Source organism: Aspergillus brasiliensis (assembly GCF_001889945.1).
Source record: "Aspergillus brasiliensis CBS 101740 unplaced genomic scaffold ASPBRscaffold_15, whole genome shotgun sequence".
NCBI lineage: Eukaryota > Fungi > Ascomycota > Eurotiomycetes > Eurotiales > Aspergillaceae > Aspergillus > Aspergillus brasiliensis.
The window spans coordinates 284,649-302,522 of record NW_027137456.1 but is presented as its reverse complement, the minus strand read 5'-3'; the positions used below and the strand labels follow the sequence as shown (position 1 = coordinate 302,522).

General features: G+C 47.6%; 5 protein-coding genes across 5 annotated transcripts; 2 read left to right on the top strand and 3 right to left on the bottom strand.

The window, feature by feature from the left end:
* Positions 1 to 711: 711 nt before the first annotated feature.
* On the top strand, positions 712 to 1,985 carry ASPBRDRAFT_47667 (C2H2-type zinc finger protein). Its single transcript, XM_067625905.1, has 2 exons — positions 712 to 1,437; positions 1,505 to 1,985. The coding sequence occupies exons 1-2, from the start codon at positions 980 to 982 to the stop codon at positions 1,692 to 1,694; spliced, it is 648 nt and encodes a 215-aa protein (XP_067474869.1). The 5' UTR covers positions 712 to 979; the 3' UTR covers positions 1,695 to 1,985.
* A 4,258-nt stretch (positions 1,986 to 6,243) lies between these two features.
* ASPBRDRAFT_135333 (uncharacterized protein) lies at positions 6,244 to 7,839 on the bottom strand (the record flags this gene model as incomplete). Its single annotated transcript, XM_067618692.1, has 1 exon — positions 6,244 to 7,839. The coding sequence occupies one exon, from the start codon at positions 7,837 to 7,839 to the stop codon at positions 6,244 to 6,246; it is 1,596 nt and encodes a 531-aa protein (XP_067474868.1).
* Positions 7,840 to 9,012: 1,173 nt separating this feature from the next.
* Positions 9,013 to 10,203, bottom strand: ASPBRDRAFT_135381 (uncharacterized protein; the record flags this gene model as incomplete). Its single annotated transcript, XM_067618696.1, has 2 exons — positions 9,013 to 9,399; positions 9,751 to 10,203. The coding sequence occupies 2 exons, from the start codon at positions 10,201 to 10,203 to the stop codon at positions 9,013 to 9,015; spliced, it is 840 nt and encodes a 279-aa protein (XP_067474867.1).
* Positions 10,204 to 13,735: 3,532 nt separating this feature from the next.
* ASPBRDRAFT_660900 (WD40 repeat domain-containing protein) lies at positions 13,736 to 15,109 on the top strand (the record flags this gene model as incomplete). Its single annotated transcript, XM_067628651.1, has 2 exons — positions 13,736 to 14,142; positions 14,164 to 15,109. 2 exons carry the CDS (start codon positions 13,736 to 13,738, stop codon positions 15,107 to 15,109), a joined length of 1,353 nt encoding a protein of 450 aa, XP_067474866.1.
* Positions 15,110 to 16,363: 1,254 nt separating this feature from the next.
* ASPBRDRAFT_660895 (uncharacterized protein) lies at positions 16,364 to 17,692 on the bottom strand. Its single transcript, XM_067628649.1, has 4 exons — positions 17,363 to 17,692; positions 17,118 to 17,232; positions 16,798 to 16,917; positions 16,364 to 16,574 (listed from the first exon to the last, which is right to left on the bottom strand). The coding sequence occupies exons 1-4, from the start codon at positions 17,500 to 17,502 to the stop codon at positions 16,392 to 16,394; spliced, it is 558 nt and encodes a 185-aa protein (XP_067474865.1). The 5' UTR covers positions 17,503 to 17,692; the 3' UTR covers positions 16,364 to 16,391.
* Between the last annotated feature and the right edge of the window lie 182 nt (positions 17,693 to 17,874).

The window sequence follows — 17,874 nt, the reverse complement described above, 5'->3', positions numbered from 1 at the left end:
CAGCTTCACGCTAAACCCGATTCGCCGTGGCTCTCACCCGGGAACAAGCGGCAGAAAAGCCAACCTGTACTTAATTGCTGCCGTCGCCTGTGACGATCCTGACAATACTACATGTTAACCTGAGCATTGCAACTTGTTGATAATTGGGACGAGACCTTCGGTTCTAGTTAACTCACTGGTGCCTGTGATGAAACATGCCGCCTCGGGCGAGTTCAGGCAGGGTGGAGTGGACACTCAGGCGCAAGCCAGTCTTGTTGACGGGAGGCTTGGCTTGCCGTCCACCGTTCATCACTATCGTCCTTACTGGTCAGCTCATGTATACGGGATGGTGTATTTAAGCTGTTACTTGAAAATTAAGACGTAACTCCAGCAAGTTGTTACAAGATTCAAACACCTCACGTGATAGTAATGGGTTCCAAATGTAGACTTTGATTGGCGAAAACGGGTTAATGTATAGCCTAATATTGTTAGTGAAGCTACATAAAGACTAGCGTATTTTCTATCTCGCAAATACAGAAATCCCGTTACATACCAAGGAAGTGCGTAAAGTTCGTAAGATCTGAAATACACCGGATCTACGGAGTACTGCCAAAGGGCTTAGTTCCTATGACTTCTATTGGTTTGTTGTTCTCCACCGGGCTGCATTGAGCTGAGCGCATCTTACATCCCTGCAAAAGTAACCCAGGGACAATCCGTTCCGGCGCAACCCAACTTAGGAGGTGAGAAGTATCCACGGGACTCGACTGATCACGATTCTTTCCAAAGTCTGTCTAACTGTGCGATTGTCGAGCCCCCTTCTCACAAGTAATGATATAAGATCATGGCGCTTTCTTCCCTATCGGATATACACCAGTGCCTCGTTTGCTACTCGCTGGCCAGAGGCTTGTTCGTTGACGGTCTACGTTATCTCTCAATATTTTACCTCTACAAAGATCATCACTGCAACGCGATATAAGCTTTCTTATCCATATCTTCCACAATGTCAACCCACCAAAGCGCTTCTCATACCACGACTCGACACACCGCAGGGGTAATGAATGACGGTGACAAACGCAGCCCACAGGGGGGTTTCTACGCTCCACCGTCGATTCCCTTAGACATCAGTGAAGCAGACAACTCGTTTGGCCCAGTCGCTCGACCCCCATATCATCGGGCCCAGACTCAGATTGACCTATCATATCAGACTGATCCCCGCCTTTCTCAACTCCCCCGCCAGCCTCAGTTGCATGGTGAAGGCCGTGACTATCTTCCGCCAGATCCGGAGAACTATGTGTTCGCTGAAGCCGGGCAGCTTCAGCCGTGCGCTGCCCCTCAAGAGTATCCTTACAGGGTTAGTACGCTTCAAATGAACAAGTTCTATGACAATTTCGAGATCCCGGCAGCAATGATTCCATTGAACATGTCGCACAATGGTCCAGCAAACAGTTCTCCAGAAGAGTATGCACCCAGACCCTCCTAGATCCTGCATCAGGGTTGGTATAACGTGCAACTGACAGCCACCTAGGCATACCCGTCTCCGCTGCGGCTGGGCGAATTGCACAGCCAGGTCAACCTTTAATAGATGGGAAGACTTAAGCAGGCACATCAAGACTATTCATGTATTTCCTGCTTCTCATGTTTGTCCGTTCTGTGATCGGACATTCAACCGCAAGGACAATCTGGTGGAACACCAGTTGCGGACTCATCGGTTCTAATGAAGCATGCCAGCTTCTGTTCCTTTGCTGGACGATAATTTTCCTTTGCCAGCCATCGATGTCCTTCTCCAAATTTCCACCTTCGGTGACCTAGACTGTTTTCGTTCTCGTTTTCCTTTTTCCTCTTCTCTGTTTTTCCTTCCGTCCACTTACGCGTTTCGGGTTTATATATTCTGGGCATTTGCACGTATTCACCTTGGGTCTCTCAGCGGACTGGGTTGGGGTCTTCAATCTGGCTTAGTAATCATAGAATAGCCTGTCTTTTCAATGTTAATCGGTACAAATTGGCACTACTCAGGCGATATAGATCTTTTCACTTTGTAATGTGCAACATCTGCAAGCCATTGTCGAGGTTGGTCGGGGAAACGTTATCTCCAATCATGCACGCGTGATGCCGCCGACCGATAAATTTATGGACAGACGATTCTCTGCACACTTTAAAAGGGGTTAGTATGCCCACAGTTAGCTGCGACTGGGGTCTGTGCTCTACACAGCGTGAGACCTCTCCAGAAAGACATGGAAATTGCTGAAACTCACCAGAACCTCCTAGAGTCATCATCCATGCGTGGCGGTGCAGGCTAAGTGGCTAGTGGATTCAGAGCCTTGCCTGAGTCCCAGGCACTGGCCCTGTGCCCTGGACACCGCCATTGGCTTGATTGTTTCTTCGTTCCTTCGTCGTGTCAGGCCCTGATTGGTCTAGGAGCGCTTACGTGGCCGTCCAAATGTCGGGTTCGTCGGCGAGCGACCAGCCTGGGGGTCCTTCTGGTCGCCAAGACAAAGGAAACCTTTCCCCTCAACAACGTCTTAAACAAGAAGTCTGCCTCATTGGAAATATCGGAAAATTTTAGCAGCGGCTGGTTTGCCCTATGTTCTCGGGTCTGTCTGCTCGTGGATTTAAACATTGTTCGACCCACTGGACAGAAACCCACGCGGTCCGAGCTCGGTCCGGCCCACTTAGCCAAGATCCACTGTCTGAAGGTTATCTTCCGAGGGATAAATCTCCGCTACGGACCGCGACACTTTGTTTATATCACTAATTTTATCTTGTATTTATACTTTATAGAGCACAATTAGACCATAGGGCTCATTGTGACGTACTGCATTATGTGCAATGTTCAATCCGTAGGATCTACTCTGTTCGTTTCCCATGGATAGAGCAGATGACGAATACACGAAGGAAGCGCCAATTCGCTTCCGAGTTGTTAAGTATAGCGAACTAAACTGAACTAGAAAAAAATGCAGAAGAATAAAAATAGAGCCTTTGATCTAGCCAAGCTTACAACTTCCATAGTCATGGGCACTCTCAGTCTACTACCTTCAAGCTATGCTGTTCTTTATCGGATACACAGGCATATTTGAACTATTACCAGTCACTCCTGAGCCCTTTTGTGCGACTAGTGGTTTTGAAACGGATGTAGGATGTTCTTTTTGGAGTGCCTATTGAACTACATAAAGTTGTGTTTAGTTAGACAAACGGAAGAGGGTACGTTCCTATGCTATTCTCCATCATCCGAAAACATGTATGTAACCATATACCATCTGCTTTTAGATTGTTAGAGCCTATGTTTCCACAGTCAGGTATCCCTAGCAAACTTGAGCGTGACTGTGTGTTGTTTGTAAATAAACTAATGTGATTGTTTCGTCGAACTGTTAGTCCACAGGATAGGAGGAGATCTGTTAGTTTAATGCACCATTGTCCAAATGCTTGTTTGAGTTCGTTAAGTCCTTTCATATGTTCCTCGATTGGATATGGCTTTCTGCATTGGTACGGACCCCCATGAAGAAGATGTGGTTGCTTCAAAGTCATCGTGGAGCAATGCTGAAATGATATTCACATGAAGGATACTTAGGCGAAAACTTGCCGCGAGAGTAAAGAACAGGCAATATACATCGTAAGAAGTATATGCAGGCGACACGCAAGCTCCAAGATAATCATGGCAGTCCTGGCTGATTCTGTACTACTCCAAGTAAGCATTCAAACGAGCCCCTATGCGTAACCCCATACCAAAGGGCAAGACACTTTCTACTCCCTCCTCTGCCTCTCATACTGGCCGTAGGAGGTTTGCCATGATCCCTCACATTGCCCATCAAAAAGCTTTCGTTATCCGTGCTCAATACAGACCGATGTGACATGGTCGGTTCCCCAATGCGAAGCATCAAAGACAAGCAACGAAATGGATCAACGGATACATAAGACATCGGATACCGTAAGAAATGATATAGTACTCTTCCGCCCCCACTTAGGCTGCATTGGTTTGGCTCCAAGGCGCTGCTTTAATCTCCGAGTAACATCCTATTCAGGTAAGGGTGGCAATTCTTTCTTGCTTGTTTGTTCTCGTCTTTCATTCCGCTAGGCTTGCGTTCTCTTCTTCTCTAAAGAGGGCAATTGGACTCCTTGGTTCCAGAGGTGATCTGATCTTCAATGACCACCATTTATCTTCTTTGGTTTCGGATTATATATCCTAACCTACATATAGCCCTGGTGCTAGGGTGCCTATGAGGTCAATAAAACGACAGCCTTGTTGATGAGGTCTTCTAGGGACTGTCAAGTGGAAGATATTTTGGTGTCATGATCAGAACGTTGTCATATGGTATCGCCATCGCAGGTGTCGCAGAAGTACTTCCCATCGTGACTCGCGGTACAACCAGAGCAAGGCAAATAGTTGACAAGGAGAATTGATCCAGATTATCTCACACGAGGTTTAGAGGATTTCAAGTCGTATACGTATAGCATTGTCTGTGGGAGGCAGAGAACTGGCAGAATATGACAGTATCTTCGGACGGAAGACAACAATGTCAATATATAGTTCTCGAGAAGTCCATATTGAAGTGCTGTTAGGACGAGTAGTAAGGCTGGGAGAATGACGGACGGCTTAAAAGTTATGTAACGAAGAGCAAAAGTGGTTGGAAGTCTCAGCAGTGAGCAGCATATAACTGAGTGTGAAGGAAGCCAAAACAGGAAAGCCTAGAATTGATCACGTGATATTGATACCGTGGCTGTTGCTTCTCGCCCCGTGGCTGAAACAATACATGTATAGTAAGCGCCCATGAGAATGTGGGAAATGATGGAAGGGTGGGAAAGTGGGATATAGTAAGTAGAAGGGTTAGAAAGATTCAAAATATAGAATCTAAACTGATCTATTTAGTTGATATTTTACCAGATTAATCAGCTAATCCCTGTCGAGATGGGCTGCTAAGCAGCCCATCTCGACAGGGATTATCTCGAAAGAACAAATCCGATCCTCCGATTATTACGTTCAACCATCAATTTTTTAGCTTTAGGCTTTTAGATATGCTGTGTAGGGAAGTTTCTAAAGTTGTCGTCCCCCTGGTCCAGTCCGACTTGTTGGAAGAATTCAAAGAGACACCTGGCACTGTACGGGGACGGTTGGTTTATGTATGCGCTGAAGTGCCATGGTGGATAGGGATTCACTCCTTCGTATAGGACCATAGATGGTGAATCCTAGGTCCTTATTTCCAGTGCAACGGAATTTACTAGACATGTAATGTGGGCAGATTGTGCGGAGAATGCCGATACCTCATAAGTTACTCGAGCCTGGGCGTTTCCGGTGGTTGACTCTGCAGTTGGGAATGGCCGTATGCTAATATAGATGAATGATCTGCTTAGCCTGACCTTTAGCCCTAAATTGTGAACTTGGCTCGCAGAAACGTACTACTGTATTCTTCAGATAATTTACTAAGCCGAAAGTCTGTAACTATCAGCTAACTGGGGAACTTGTTAGATTCGATACTGTATTGGCTATGTAGACAGTAATTATCGTGGTTTATAGCATATACCTTATCACTTATTCAGTATATCCTCTTTACCAATCATTTTCTGCGTATTATCATCTTATATTGACGCTCTGGCCACTAGATGTTCGATGATTATAATAGTAGATATATCATACAAATTTGTAGAAGACGAGATCTGCCCCTCGGGACTGGCGAATAAATACTATCAGCGTCCCGATCATGCAGACTACGTTATAGGCTGGCTTTGGGGGGGGGGGGAGGCGGTAAGAACGCGTAGGCCTAAGCGTTTTGTTTGGAATCATTGTGCGACAGCATATACTGGGGAGATATAATTATAATGGGACAACAAGAATGATGTGGAAGATGCTACGGGATGCTTTTCTAAGTACACCGCTTAATTGAGTGTCTACTTTACCAATACAACAACTTGAGGATTATTTATCATATGCTAATTCCATTCTACTAGATAATAAAACATGGTCGTAGAGATTATGTGGTAGCATTATTGGGTAAATTTGATATTTGATGACATAGACAGTGTCGCATATGAACGAGTGACATAGCTTTAGGAGCTTCAGAGTATCCAACGATACACAATCAGGAAAACCAGTAAATAGAAAGAAATAGTCAGGGCCAGAGAACGTCTCTGTGTTGCCCCCTTGTGGGTTTGACATAGCTGATCATAACGACGAAGACCCTCGAAACGATTTATCAAATCTTGAGGATGAGGGAACATCCCGTCCTCATCTTCTTCATCCTCTGGCCAGCTGTCAGACGCATCCCTAGTATCGAGTCAATCACCTCTGCTATGGAGGTTCTCGGGTTTGACACTAGGAGAATTGTCTTCCACGTACGTTTGGTTGGTGAGGGTCATCTCGCCGTGATGAATCTCAGCCGAGTCATTGCTGCCGACGGCCAATTCGTCGTCCTTCTCATTAGGCATCTTGCTGTTGCCTTTGTCTGGCTTGCTTGACTGGTTTTCAGAGCCATCTTCGGCCTTCTCCACTTTATCGGTGCTCTCTGGCCTTGGAGGGCTTGCCTGAGTAGGTGCAGCCGTACCCAGCAGAGGTGCGTGAGTTTGAGACTCGTCTTGCGGTGAGGAAAGAGCAGGGTTACCGTCAGCATCGGAATACTGGCTGCTGGAGTCCAGCTCCGATTCTACACGGTAGCACTTTATTGTGAAGCTGCGTTCGGTGAAGCTCCTGCGACTCTCGCTATACCAGTCATTCGGAGGGAAATCCGAAGATGCCCTACTGTTAGTGGCTTGCTCTTTCTCGAGAGAACCCGGCGCTTCCTGGGACTCCTGTGTATCATTGGGAGGAGCCACTTCAGGCAGCTGTTCACTTCGGCTTGGTTCAATCGGCATGGACAAACAGCTCGAATCAATAGAACAAGCCGGGATGGATCCAAAAGCTGGCCAAGTAGATTTGGCCTCGAACGTAGGTTGCAGCAATGGTGATCCCTCTTGAGCACTCGCCGCAACTGTAGTCTGGGCCTCAGTTGACACGGGCTGTCCAAATGGAGAGGATGCATTGCCCGCTTCATGATCACGGACATGGGTATCGTCGAGCTGTAGCAAAGGTGTCGAAGTGTACACACTGGATGCTCCCGATGCCAGAGCCTCCGTTGACTCATTGTGTGGGCCCTGGAGGCTGGATGTATCCACACCCCCAGTCTCACCGGCTTGAGGTCTTGGGCTTTCCTCAGGGTAAGCGTCAGTATGGGTGGATGACTCGGAACTAAGAAGCGCGCTAGAGTCAGCCCGCTCCAAATGAAAGCGTGGTACTCCAAAGGGAGTTTCAGGATCGACGTTAAGGACCGTTCCACCGCGGCGATGCCGAATTCGGGGCTGTTGCGCTGCCTGAACATTGGGGAACCAATAATCAGCGTCTTCCCTTATTGAGGTTTCGAAGAGGCCAGGGCCCTCGGGCCGACCTGGGACCGCATACGGCATCCATCTAGCAGTATGCATGGGAGGAGGGCTCAAGGGTTCAGAACTATTAGATAGAACAGAGACAGGCACTTGGCTCCTAGTCCCTTCCAAAGCGGCAGTGGGCTCTTTTGGTGAACCCTTGGTCTGAGTTTCAGGAAGTGCATAGAGGAAAGATCTCGTGAAAGGCGATGGTACTGCAGTACGAGCCTCAGTTGCAGCACCCTCAAAGCTGATCGATTGCTTAGGTGCTGAATTGTCTGCGCCAGTGACACGCGGAGGCGCCTCTTCGATGTCTAGCAAAGGCTGAGACACATCAGTGCCGCAATCGTGACCAGGACGCGGTTGGCTCTCGGGGGCTTCGTCTCCGGATGAGGAATTGGTGGTAGGTGGGTTGTTGTCAGGGTTATAAGGCGTACCCTCAGTCTTCTTGTCCCACAGCGGTAGAAACGGAGGCATTTTGGCTTGGAGTATATTCTTAGAAAGGAACAGATCGTTGTTGGTATACTTTGCGAAGAGGCTCGTAATTAGGCGACGTGCTTGAGGCTGTAGGACTATGAGAAAAATCTTGAATTAGAGCAGACATTTCCGGTCTTATATATTGTGTGACCCATGTGTGATAGAAAGAACATCATGGAGGTTATAGGCATTTTCCCAGGATAAATTCGAGGTTGAGGATACTTCTGAAGTCATGTATTAGCGGGTTTGGGGTTTTCCTTGTGCCTGGCATGGAAAGGTTTAACGAGCAAGCCAAACGTCAACTTGTTATTGCGTCTATTCCAACCAAGTTTACCTTGTATATATTAGTAGTATTATGAATTGGTAGTACCTTTTGGTGTCGTGCTGCACATCACAAAATACTCTTCCCATTAACTATATGCATGTTCCGAGAATAATGGGACTTGACATCGGCGTTTAACCGCATATATAGAAGCGTATAATGTAAGCTTTTATTCCGGGAGAGAATTCCATCTTTGCATGCTCTTATTGAGGAGCATATACTTCTAGATTGGAGGTTGGTATGAGTTACTTACTTGCTTTCTTTCCAATCATCTCCACTGGTCGCAATCGGATTGTTGCGTCTTAAAAATAGGTATTGCAGACAGTATTTGATTTGCGTGACAGCGAGATCATTTAAACAGATACAGAATAAACGGAAAGTTCCTGTCCACTCGCTAGGCTACCTGTTTACCGTTCGTCTGAAGGATATGCAGAACGAGCAAACATAACTACTGGTCATGAGCACTAGTCGTGGCCCTTGCATTGTTAGGCGATATGCAATTCTACGAATGGAGGCCTGGAGACAGGCTCCTAGTAACTGAATGGTTGCAGCCATATATGAAGAATAATTCTTAGAAACATGATTACTATATTTCATTTGCTAGCAGATCGCTGCTTATATGCCCAGTCCTCATTCTTCCCCCTATTTATTCTAATATTTTTTTCCTTTCCTTCCCTCGCACTTGTAAACTTATGTCGACTTCGAGTATCAGGCAAACTCGAAGCTAGTAAGAGTAAATGCCTGAAGTCCGGGATTTTGACCAACGTTTTTACAGTCAAGACATCTACTCAACCCCGGGGGTGCATCTCTCAGTACAATCAGCAGCATTCAAAAGGCCAGAGTATCTAGATTCAATTTTCAAGTCCTTTCGAGCTACGTTCGTCCCTTTCCCTGTAAAGCACATCACTATGATGATACAAATCATGCACACGCTTCTCGAGTCTACTATCAAACGCCTCGAGACAGCGTCGACATGTACAATCTTCTGGATAGTTGTGGTCAAGTGCTTCATGGTCACATAGTTCATCATCATCGTCGAACCACTTGCCACAGCCCTCCTCTTCGCATTGGCGAGGCGTAAGAGGAGAAATTGGTAGAATATCGTCAAGTAATATGCCGCCATTTTCTGCTTTTATCTCCTCTCCAAATGAATGACGCACATGCGAAGGTTCTGGGTCTCGCAGCAGATTCAAATCCGTAACACGCGGGTGTTGGTACTGACGACGAATTCGGCATAGCTGTAGACGGCGAACAACTGCATTAAGTGGTTGCGTAGTTTCGTTTCCCGATGGCATGGCCATAGAAGACTGGTGTTGGCTTTGCGATCGGTTTTCGCTGGGAGAAGGCTCCCGTGTATGAGCTGGGTCATGTCTGGGGGGCAATGGCTGTGTAATGGCATAGTGATCTTGAGTCCTGAGGCCACCCTGTGCAGGGGCACTTTCATCACGAGCGGATGGGTTGTCAACATCTTGCCTTACAGGAATCTGTGCCATATTATGCTTCCCTTGTTGTGGCCGGTTCCAACCCGGAGGGGCACGCAGGCTATCTTGCACCATGGGGTGAGCTGAGGCGTTGACAGGATTCACAACAATGCTACCATTCACAATCTTTGCTTGTGGACAGTTCTGCCAATATTGGGGCGCAGGGTATGACACAGGATGGGCAATATGGTGACCCTGGAGCTGTGCTCTCGTTGCAAAACTCGCGTGGCCCTGTTCACCTGCCTGAACATCAGCAGTCCACTGTGCAGCAGGAAGATGGAAGCCAGTGCCACTGGAAAGCTTAGCGGTCTCACACGGCTGTGATTCATCCTTGAGTGTCTTCGGCTCACGTTCTGCTTCATTGAGGAGACCGCCATCAGCACTGGTGGATTCACGTTTAACAGAATCCACATAAACTAGGGTTCTGGTTGAAGCAGGTACCCCTATCGCCAGCGTAGCGATCCATGTTGCGGTGCTGTCAGGGGACGATATGGACGAATGACGCCGGGCATCCTCGCCAGGGTTGACACCAATGGGGCGAGGGATATCCTTTCCATCCATCGTTGTTCCACCGACTGGGAAGGTCTTTTTATTGGGATTCGGGCAGATCAGCAAGTCGTGAGTAGGCACAAGATTAAAGTGTACTCAGACGCCATGCCAGGTCTTATATGTATCTTACTAACTTTCTACGAGACGCAAGGCGAATCTAACAAGAGCCTGTAAATTACATGCTAATACTCTAAGGCTCATTTGCTCACAGTCGGGTTTTATTCGGTTCCTGCCAACTCCTCGAACTATATTTAGAGAGCCATTCCAGCAGCGCCGTTGCTGGAATGGAAGAAATCCAGGAAGCGAGGTTGATCTTATCTTAGTGTCCCTACTCAGCTCTCTACTGAATACCAGCATCAAGGTGGCATTTTTAGTGGTTGTATTGCTCGGTGGTAGCATGTGGGGAAATTCCTTTGTCGTCGTCCACAGTATTTCAGCCAGTGATTGTGGCAACAATGAGCCCAATACTCAATACCAATATCTTACGAAATTCCAAGAAGTGGAGTTAGATCATCACACCTATCTATATCCCCCTTCGTATGCCTTGCTGCCACGAGCTGTGAGGTTTGTAGTAATGATGCACCATGTCTGGCAAATCCCTTGTTATGCTCCTTGAACGCTAGTTTCATTTCTTGTAGTTTATGATTGTCTGGAGAACTGGGCACGACCACAGAAATTCAATAGCAAATATAATTACTTCATGGCCTTCTATGGGCACTAGTCCGCTGTGGATCCGATTGCAAAAGTGGCTTTTCCAATGTAGACACATGATACAGGCATAGTGGGTGGGAGAACCCTGGGGTGGACGAGGGCAGCTAAGCACCCGACAAAGACTTCGCATGGGTTCACAGGACACTCAATCAACACAAAGTCAAGGTTTCGTTTACCTAAGACTGTCCTGGGCACCCAACCATCGACTGCGGGTGGTGCCGAAGTCTCCTTACCAAAATGGCTACAGACGGAAGGATTTGGCGAGAGACAATCAAATTTCCAGTCCCCTGAGCCAATATTGACCTTACACGCCCTCTGCCCAGACTTCCTTTGTTCGTTTAACCTCTTGGCATTGTTATCTGTGGAACCTGATCGGCAGCACACTTTCCCCATGAGTCGTGATGTGTCCGTGTCCCGATTCTCGGCATCGGTGGTCGGAGATTAGATAGAAAATTAGCACCGAGTCCCTGAATCAGGGCCCTATGCAGTCTTGCACTAACAAGCGAACGCGAAATATGCGAGTTAGACAGGCATAACCCTGCACGTCACCGTAGTAGTAGCTGCCGACTGTACGATTAATTAACGGTATCATCTCATGACGCATCATTACTGCCATGAAGCTCTACACCCCTATCTAGATATGTGAAAATTTCAGCATCAACTTTCCCGAATGAACTTTTCTTCTGGTGAAACTGAGTGCAAACTGTTAGTAATGTACTGCCCATTAATTGATCTTTGATAAAAAACTGCAGACCAAGTCACCGCTACATGAGAGGTTGCGTTTAGAGACGGTCCAAGTTGTGGTGTCCCTGGGACGTTACATGGCTGAGGGCGGGGGCGTAATTGTAGACTCTTATAATCGAAAAAGAGGCCGCACATCATTATGAAGGTCCGTGAAAGCTTGTAGCGCATGCCATTAATATTATCATTCATTATCCACAATCTGTATAAATAATGGGTTAAGAACCATAGCACCCTAAAATCAAGTACATTGAAGGATAGACACACAGCCCAGAAAAGCGGCTGGCTAGTTCCCTATTCAGCCACGCATACGCCTTCTTCTTCGCCCAGAACGAAAAGGTGTCCTGTTGAACCATCTGCTCGTTTCAAGCGGTCAAACTGCCAATTTATTTTGTTGCGGCAAACCTGTACCTCTAAGTAGAGATCGCCGGAGAGGTTTCGATAATCCCATTAATTTTCTACTTCGTCACATAATTATGGCATTTGTCGCTTTGAAGATTCGCACATCATCGTAAGCAGTCTACTCGTAATAGAAGCAGAACTCATCAGGAAAGATAAGGGAAAGGTAAATTTTTTAACGAACGTGCTTATGAACCTGGGTAGCCTGATATTGAGAAAAATAGGTTTTCTTCCATAAAGTAGCAGGACAGACTAGAGCTTTACACCTCATAACTGACCCAATTTCATATTTGAACCACTACGCGCAGTACTGTGTTACTCATTGTCTTACTAAGGAGCGAAGACAATGCGAGACAATCGTGCACAATACATTTTTGTTTCCCTCCCCGTTTCTTTCCTTTTATGTTCGGCTAATTGTCTCCTAATGTTCCCCTTGTGCGTCCTTCTTTCTGCTATGCCCAGGCTTGTTAGAAAGCTTTAGCAAACTCATAGATATATCTGGTCTTTGCACTGACGCACTAAGGGATTCAATGGTTCAGTTTCTTACCCAATCCAAACTACGAGGCTACAAATGTGGGGTACGTTGAAGGACAGTTACACGCGTCCATGAGTGGTATCCACACCGTGCTTAGCCACTAGCCGTACTGGTACAGATTTGTCCGCGCCCTGAAGCTGAACACCATATGCTCCTTGAGTATAGGCTCAATCCAAAAATGATGTTAGCTTTCGGATAAGCCATCGGATCGGTCCGGTGCTGATCGAGGCTCAGCAAAAACAGAGGGTTCTCATGCCATTACATAACACCACCATTCACCCCTGCAGAGGCGATGCTTGATACCATCTAGTATAGCTTTAGAATATTGAACTGCCTATATTGACACGAACTCCATGGTTAATCTATTCCCTTTGTCACATTCTGACATTACCTTTGACTCTCCTGCAAATTTAACAGTTCCAAGGAATCAGTTTCCACAATGCTCCAAGTGCACATTATAATGGAAACACTCTTCGGATCAGTTTCTACAACTGCCTCCCATGCCAACATAACGTCCTGCAAGGGATTTGCCACTGAGAGGCTCCACCTCCCAAATAACGGAGTCTGAGATATAGGGAGTCATTCGCCCTGGCAATATACTATCATCTACTGCGTTACTGAGGCCTATATCGCGTTCTGGAGGACCACTGCTTGTAACCGCCACCAGGATAGCTTTAACCCGGTCTGTGATCACTACGATTATCTTTCAGAATTCCGCACATATGCAACTTTCATCCCAGCTCTGACCGCGTGTACTCCGGCTGCCACCATAGTTATGACTCACAAATCAGCGTGTCGGCTGAGATACACCTCTCTAGGATAGATTGTCCTGAGGACCAAATGCTGTTGGCCCTTTACTACCAAGTCGGTGCGTTAAGATGTTTTGTGGGGCGTGTTATCCGTCGTTGTCTGTCTGCTGTTTGGTAAGCCAGACGCCTTGTACTAACCAAGCTTTGCACTGGCCAGAAGTAAAAGTAGCTACTATTCGTAATAGTGGGATTTAACTTGTCTAGATGGTGGGTGCCCAATGTGCCGCTGAGTCATAAGTAGAGCAAATGGTCATATCATCTCTGCTTTCTTTCGAACTCTATTCCAGTGTCCTGTTTGCTTCTTATTCTACATCCCTCTTAGCCTGAAGAAGCCTTTCAGCACAGTGTAATGTCCAAACCACCATCCAGAAGCTCTTCAGAACACACGGAGGATTCTATGTCCTGCGAGGAGGATGACAATGTAATTGACGAGCATAAATTTCTGAAGAAGTGGACATATTGTATCCGCTCAAATTTTGCTTCCTTGTCCGGTAAGCCGGAGACTTGGGAGGACGGCCATCCAAAACATTGGGGACAGGAGGAAGCGAAGATCCTTCTTGATGGGGAGCCGACAACTCCTGCCATAAGTCCAGACAACCGGCTAGTCGCGGTTGGAATTGCAAATGACATTCACGTACTTCGTGTGGACACCCAGGAGCGAGTCGATGTGTTGCACGGACATCCTGGGAGGGTAGTTACCGTCGCCTTTGCGCCCTGCTTGGAACGGGGTTCCGCGGATAAGCCAGATGCGCCGTGGTATTAGCTATCTTCGCAGAGCCAAGAGGAAGGTGGAGGGAATGGATGCATTATAGTGTGGGGGCTGGATCCGCATGGCAGGAAAATGCCTTCCTCGATGGAGCGACAAAAACAACAAACTTCAGCTGCAGACCGTCAGGACACCGACTTCATGCACAGTTTCCCAGGCGAGCTTGGTTCGTTCGGGAGCCCAATCTTCAGTCCCGATAGTCGAACCATGATTTACGTCGTCCAAAACGCTTCGACCGACTATTACAGTGGCAAATGCCACTATTCCCCCTGTGTCATTCTCTGGGATGTGGATAGCAGATCCATTCGACATCGGCTACACGGTCACAGCGATGCTGTCATGTGGATTGGTATCAGCCCAGATAGTTCCCTTGCTGCTTCTATATCATGGGATGGCACCGCACGGATCTGGGACGCACTCTCCGGTGAATCACTTCATATCATCGGACCTTTGGGAGGCCAACTCTGGTGTGGCGCCTTCTCCCTAGATTCTAAGTATTTGGCTGTCAGCGAAGGAGGAGACAACGCCATCCATGTTTATGATATCACCACGGCACAGTCAATCGCACGCATCGAAATACCTACATGGTCGCGCTCCTTGGCCTGGAGTCCGGATGGGAAGCTTCTGGCTGGTGGGCTTGAGATCGGTGCACTTTGCCTGTGGAACCCTTACACAGGAAGAGAAAAGCAGCGATGGTCTCTGAAGTTTGATGATTTTATGATGCAAGATTATGCAACAATTGGGGGCGTGCAGTTCATCGGTGACAAGCTAATCTTCCGGATACTTGAGGGAACGGTTGAGGTATATGATATGAAGACGAATCTTAAGAACCAGTTCACGCGGGGACCTGAGGATAAAATTAGCAGCTGTCCTCGCGGAGAAACAGTCTGCTCGAGAGATGCCAAGCTTCTGATAGTTCCAGATGTGGATGGAGCCTTGCGATTCTGGAAGCTCTGATCAAGATCGAGTAGATAGATCACACCCTGGTGTACAATGCCTGAAATAATATGTCTTCTGAGGAGCCGAACGCAATTATCGATGGTCTAGTAGTATTAGTTCGAAGGATCCAATACAAGTTGTATATCATCCTCGATGTATTAATCATGAAGATTATCTGTATTAGACGCATAAGTGAAACCACGGCTTGTTTGTAGCGCCAACCGTCTCATTCAGGCTGCCTGTTGTCTTCCTCATCAACGTCATTCACACTATATACTTCAATATATTGGTTGTCGCGATCAATGATTTCGAGGGGGCTAACTTACCGGGGTAAAACTATTTCCTTGACGTGACTCCACCACTTATCTGTCTAGTAAGTTGTGTTAGGTCGCGTACTGAGGAACGCTATGTTGAATTGAGCCACAAGATCTGACCATTCTTTCAAGACAGTGAAAAACGCACAAGCACATAATGTTCTGCTCCGACTGAAACCGGTATGATCTTCATTCAATCCGCCGATTATTTATAGTAACCGAACGCCTCATGAGACCCCTCGCAGTCGCAACGAAGGGTCATTAGTGCCTCGTTTCATTGTTTTACCCTTTTCTTTACCTACCCAAATGCATGAAACGAGGTGTAGAGAAAAATAACTTCGTATCTGACTGCCAATCGACAATGCTGGACTAGCTGTGGGGTCACCCGCACCCGCACTCAGCCAGAAGACCATTCCCCACAGCGTGCACACAACTGTTGCCTGATACCGACGATCAATTACTGCAACCTCAACAACTAGAACAGTCTGTTGGCATGGAACGCGTCAGAAAATTCAGTGGTATGAACTTTCGCGGGCTGAGACTGTTGAAACTAAGCATTGGGTGGATCCGCGAAATCGCAGATCATTGCGTCATTTGCGCACCTGGTTTTGGGCCGTCCTTTGAAAGGCCGAGGGATTCAAATCAGGGCCACACTTATCCCCGAAGTGTGAAACTAAGAAGGTCTGCACTGCTCTCGCTTCCTGGGTCGTTAGGTGATAGTAGCCTTTTTCAGCAGGTATCGTCGACTCAATATCGGGTTCCTGGCTATCATCGTTATGGTGTCTTGGCTCCCGATTTCCTATTCACCCACCACGCCCAGAACAGGCTATTGTAAGATTATTTTGTGAATCTTAATTATGGGAAAATTAACGGTAGCAAAATTCAGGCAATCAACATGATACCTATCCTCAAAATGTCATGTATGGCTGCGATTCTACACTACCAGCTGGCAATCGGCGAAACCTGTCTGGTGACGGAGGTTAACCCTATTTTGTCCACACCAGGGTTGCCAACCAGCGACGCTCGTACCAAGTGACTATATGCTTATCTCTTGAATAGACTCGATCAATTCCATATGTCAGTGGAGATGCTGCCGCGATTCTAGGCAGCCGCGATTGAACTTCGATAATGGCAGGATCCTCCACTGCGCCACCGAAGCCGCCGACATTCTATATTTGTCCGCCACTGAGGGCTCTTCTAATTCAAGGTCAACCGCGGTTTTTCCCCGCTTTACACCATCAAGATACCTGTGTTGTTAGTGAGTTGGATAAACATCACCGCGGGTCGTGGCCGTGATGTTGCACTTTCCTACCTTCTTTTATTAGTTCCGACCGAACTCCGTGCACCCTGTGGATAACGTATCCGGTTAGTAGCCATGAGTGCGGCCTGAACTTGTCTGCATGGCGCAGTTAGGTGGACGCCTTTTACAATACCAACACCGCGATTGGATGCAGGGTCCACGGCGTCATCTCCGCTACAGCAATGGCCCGTCTTATCTCGGTCACTGTAGCTCTTCCTTGAATGGCTTAATCTCCGATGCTTTCGTCCTATAGGCGGATAAGTTTCAGTACCTTTCTCCCCTGCAAGGCGGAAATTTACAAGTCTGACGATCATCTCTCGCTCAACATGGATCGATGAAGAGGCCTGGACAAGTCGCAGGTATGCACAAATGGAGGGCTTCGATTCAAGCACACCGACAAGATACCCCATACCCCACCCGGGTCTGGCGGGAAGGGAATGAGACAGACTAACAGACGAGAGGTCATAGCAAAGAACACGACGGCGGTCGGTGCTCGGAACGTTCCTGCGGACACCTCCGACATCATCCTTTCGGAGGCCCCAGGGAGGTTTGTGGGGCATTTTTGGGACGGCGCTGATCCATTTGGCGGTCGGACATTAACGAATACGTGATTCCAATTGGCTATTCTATAGATAAATTCGCCCTATGCTGGCTGACAGGATGATGCTAAACATCCTGCAGGCTGCGAGGGACAAGGCGGGATGAGGCCGCAGGCCCGTCCTGGCAGCATAGTGAGTTGTGTTAGATCCGAGAGAATTCGGCGATACCGGCGGCCAATTGTTGTGGTCGGCATTCATTACTTTTTGGGGTCGCTAGAGGACGGGCCAAGCCAGCGGCCAAGGCGCCGAAATCCTCTGGCGTGCCATGCCAAGCCGGAGATAATTGATCGTCATCTTCATTGGCAAAAACAGGGAAGAGGGTCCGACAACCGCACCACGGTGCTGAGGCAGGTTTTTGCTGATCTTTACCTTCTCATCTCGCGTGGGAGAGGGGTTCTGGTGACCCGCTGGGATGTCTCAGTATCGTCTTCCACTGTCCTCGGGCCATGTCCTGCAGTATGGCGAGTGAGGTGTTTCGCAGATATTGTAGAGGTCTCTATAGATTAGTGCTGATTAGGCCTCAACACCATGGATCCTATACCACCATAGCAGCTAGCAGGCAGTGCTGAG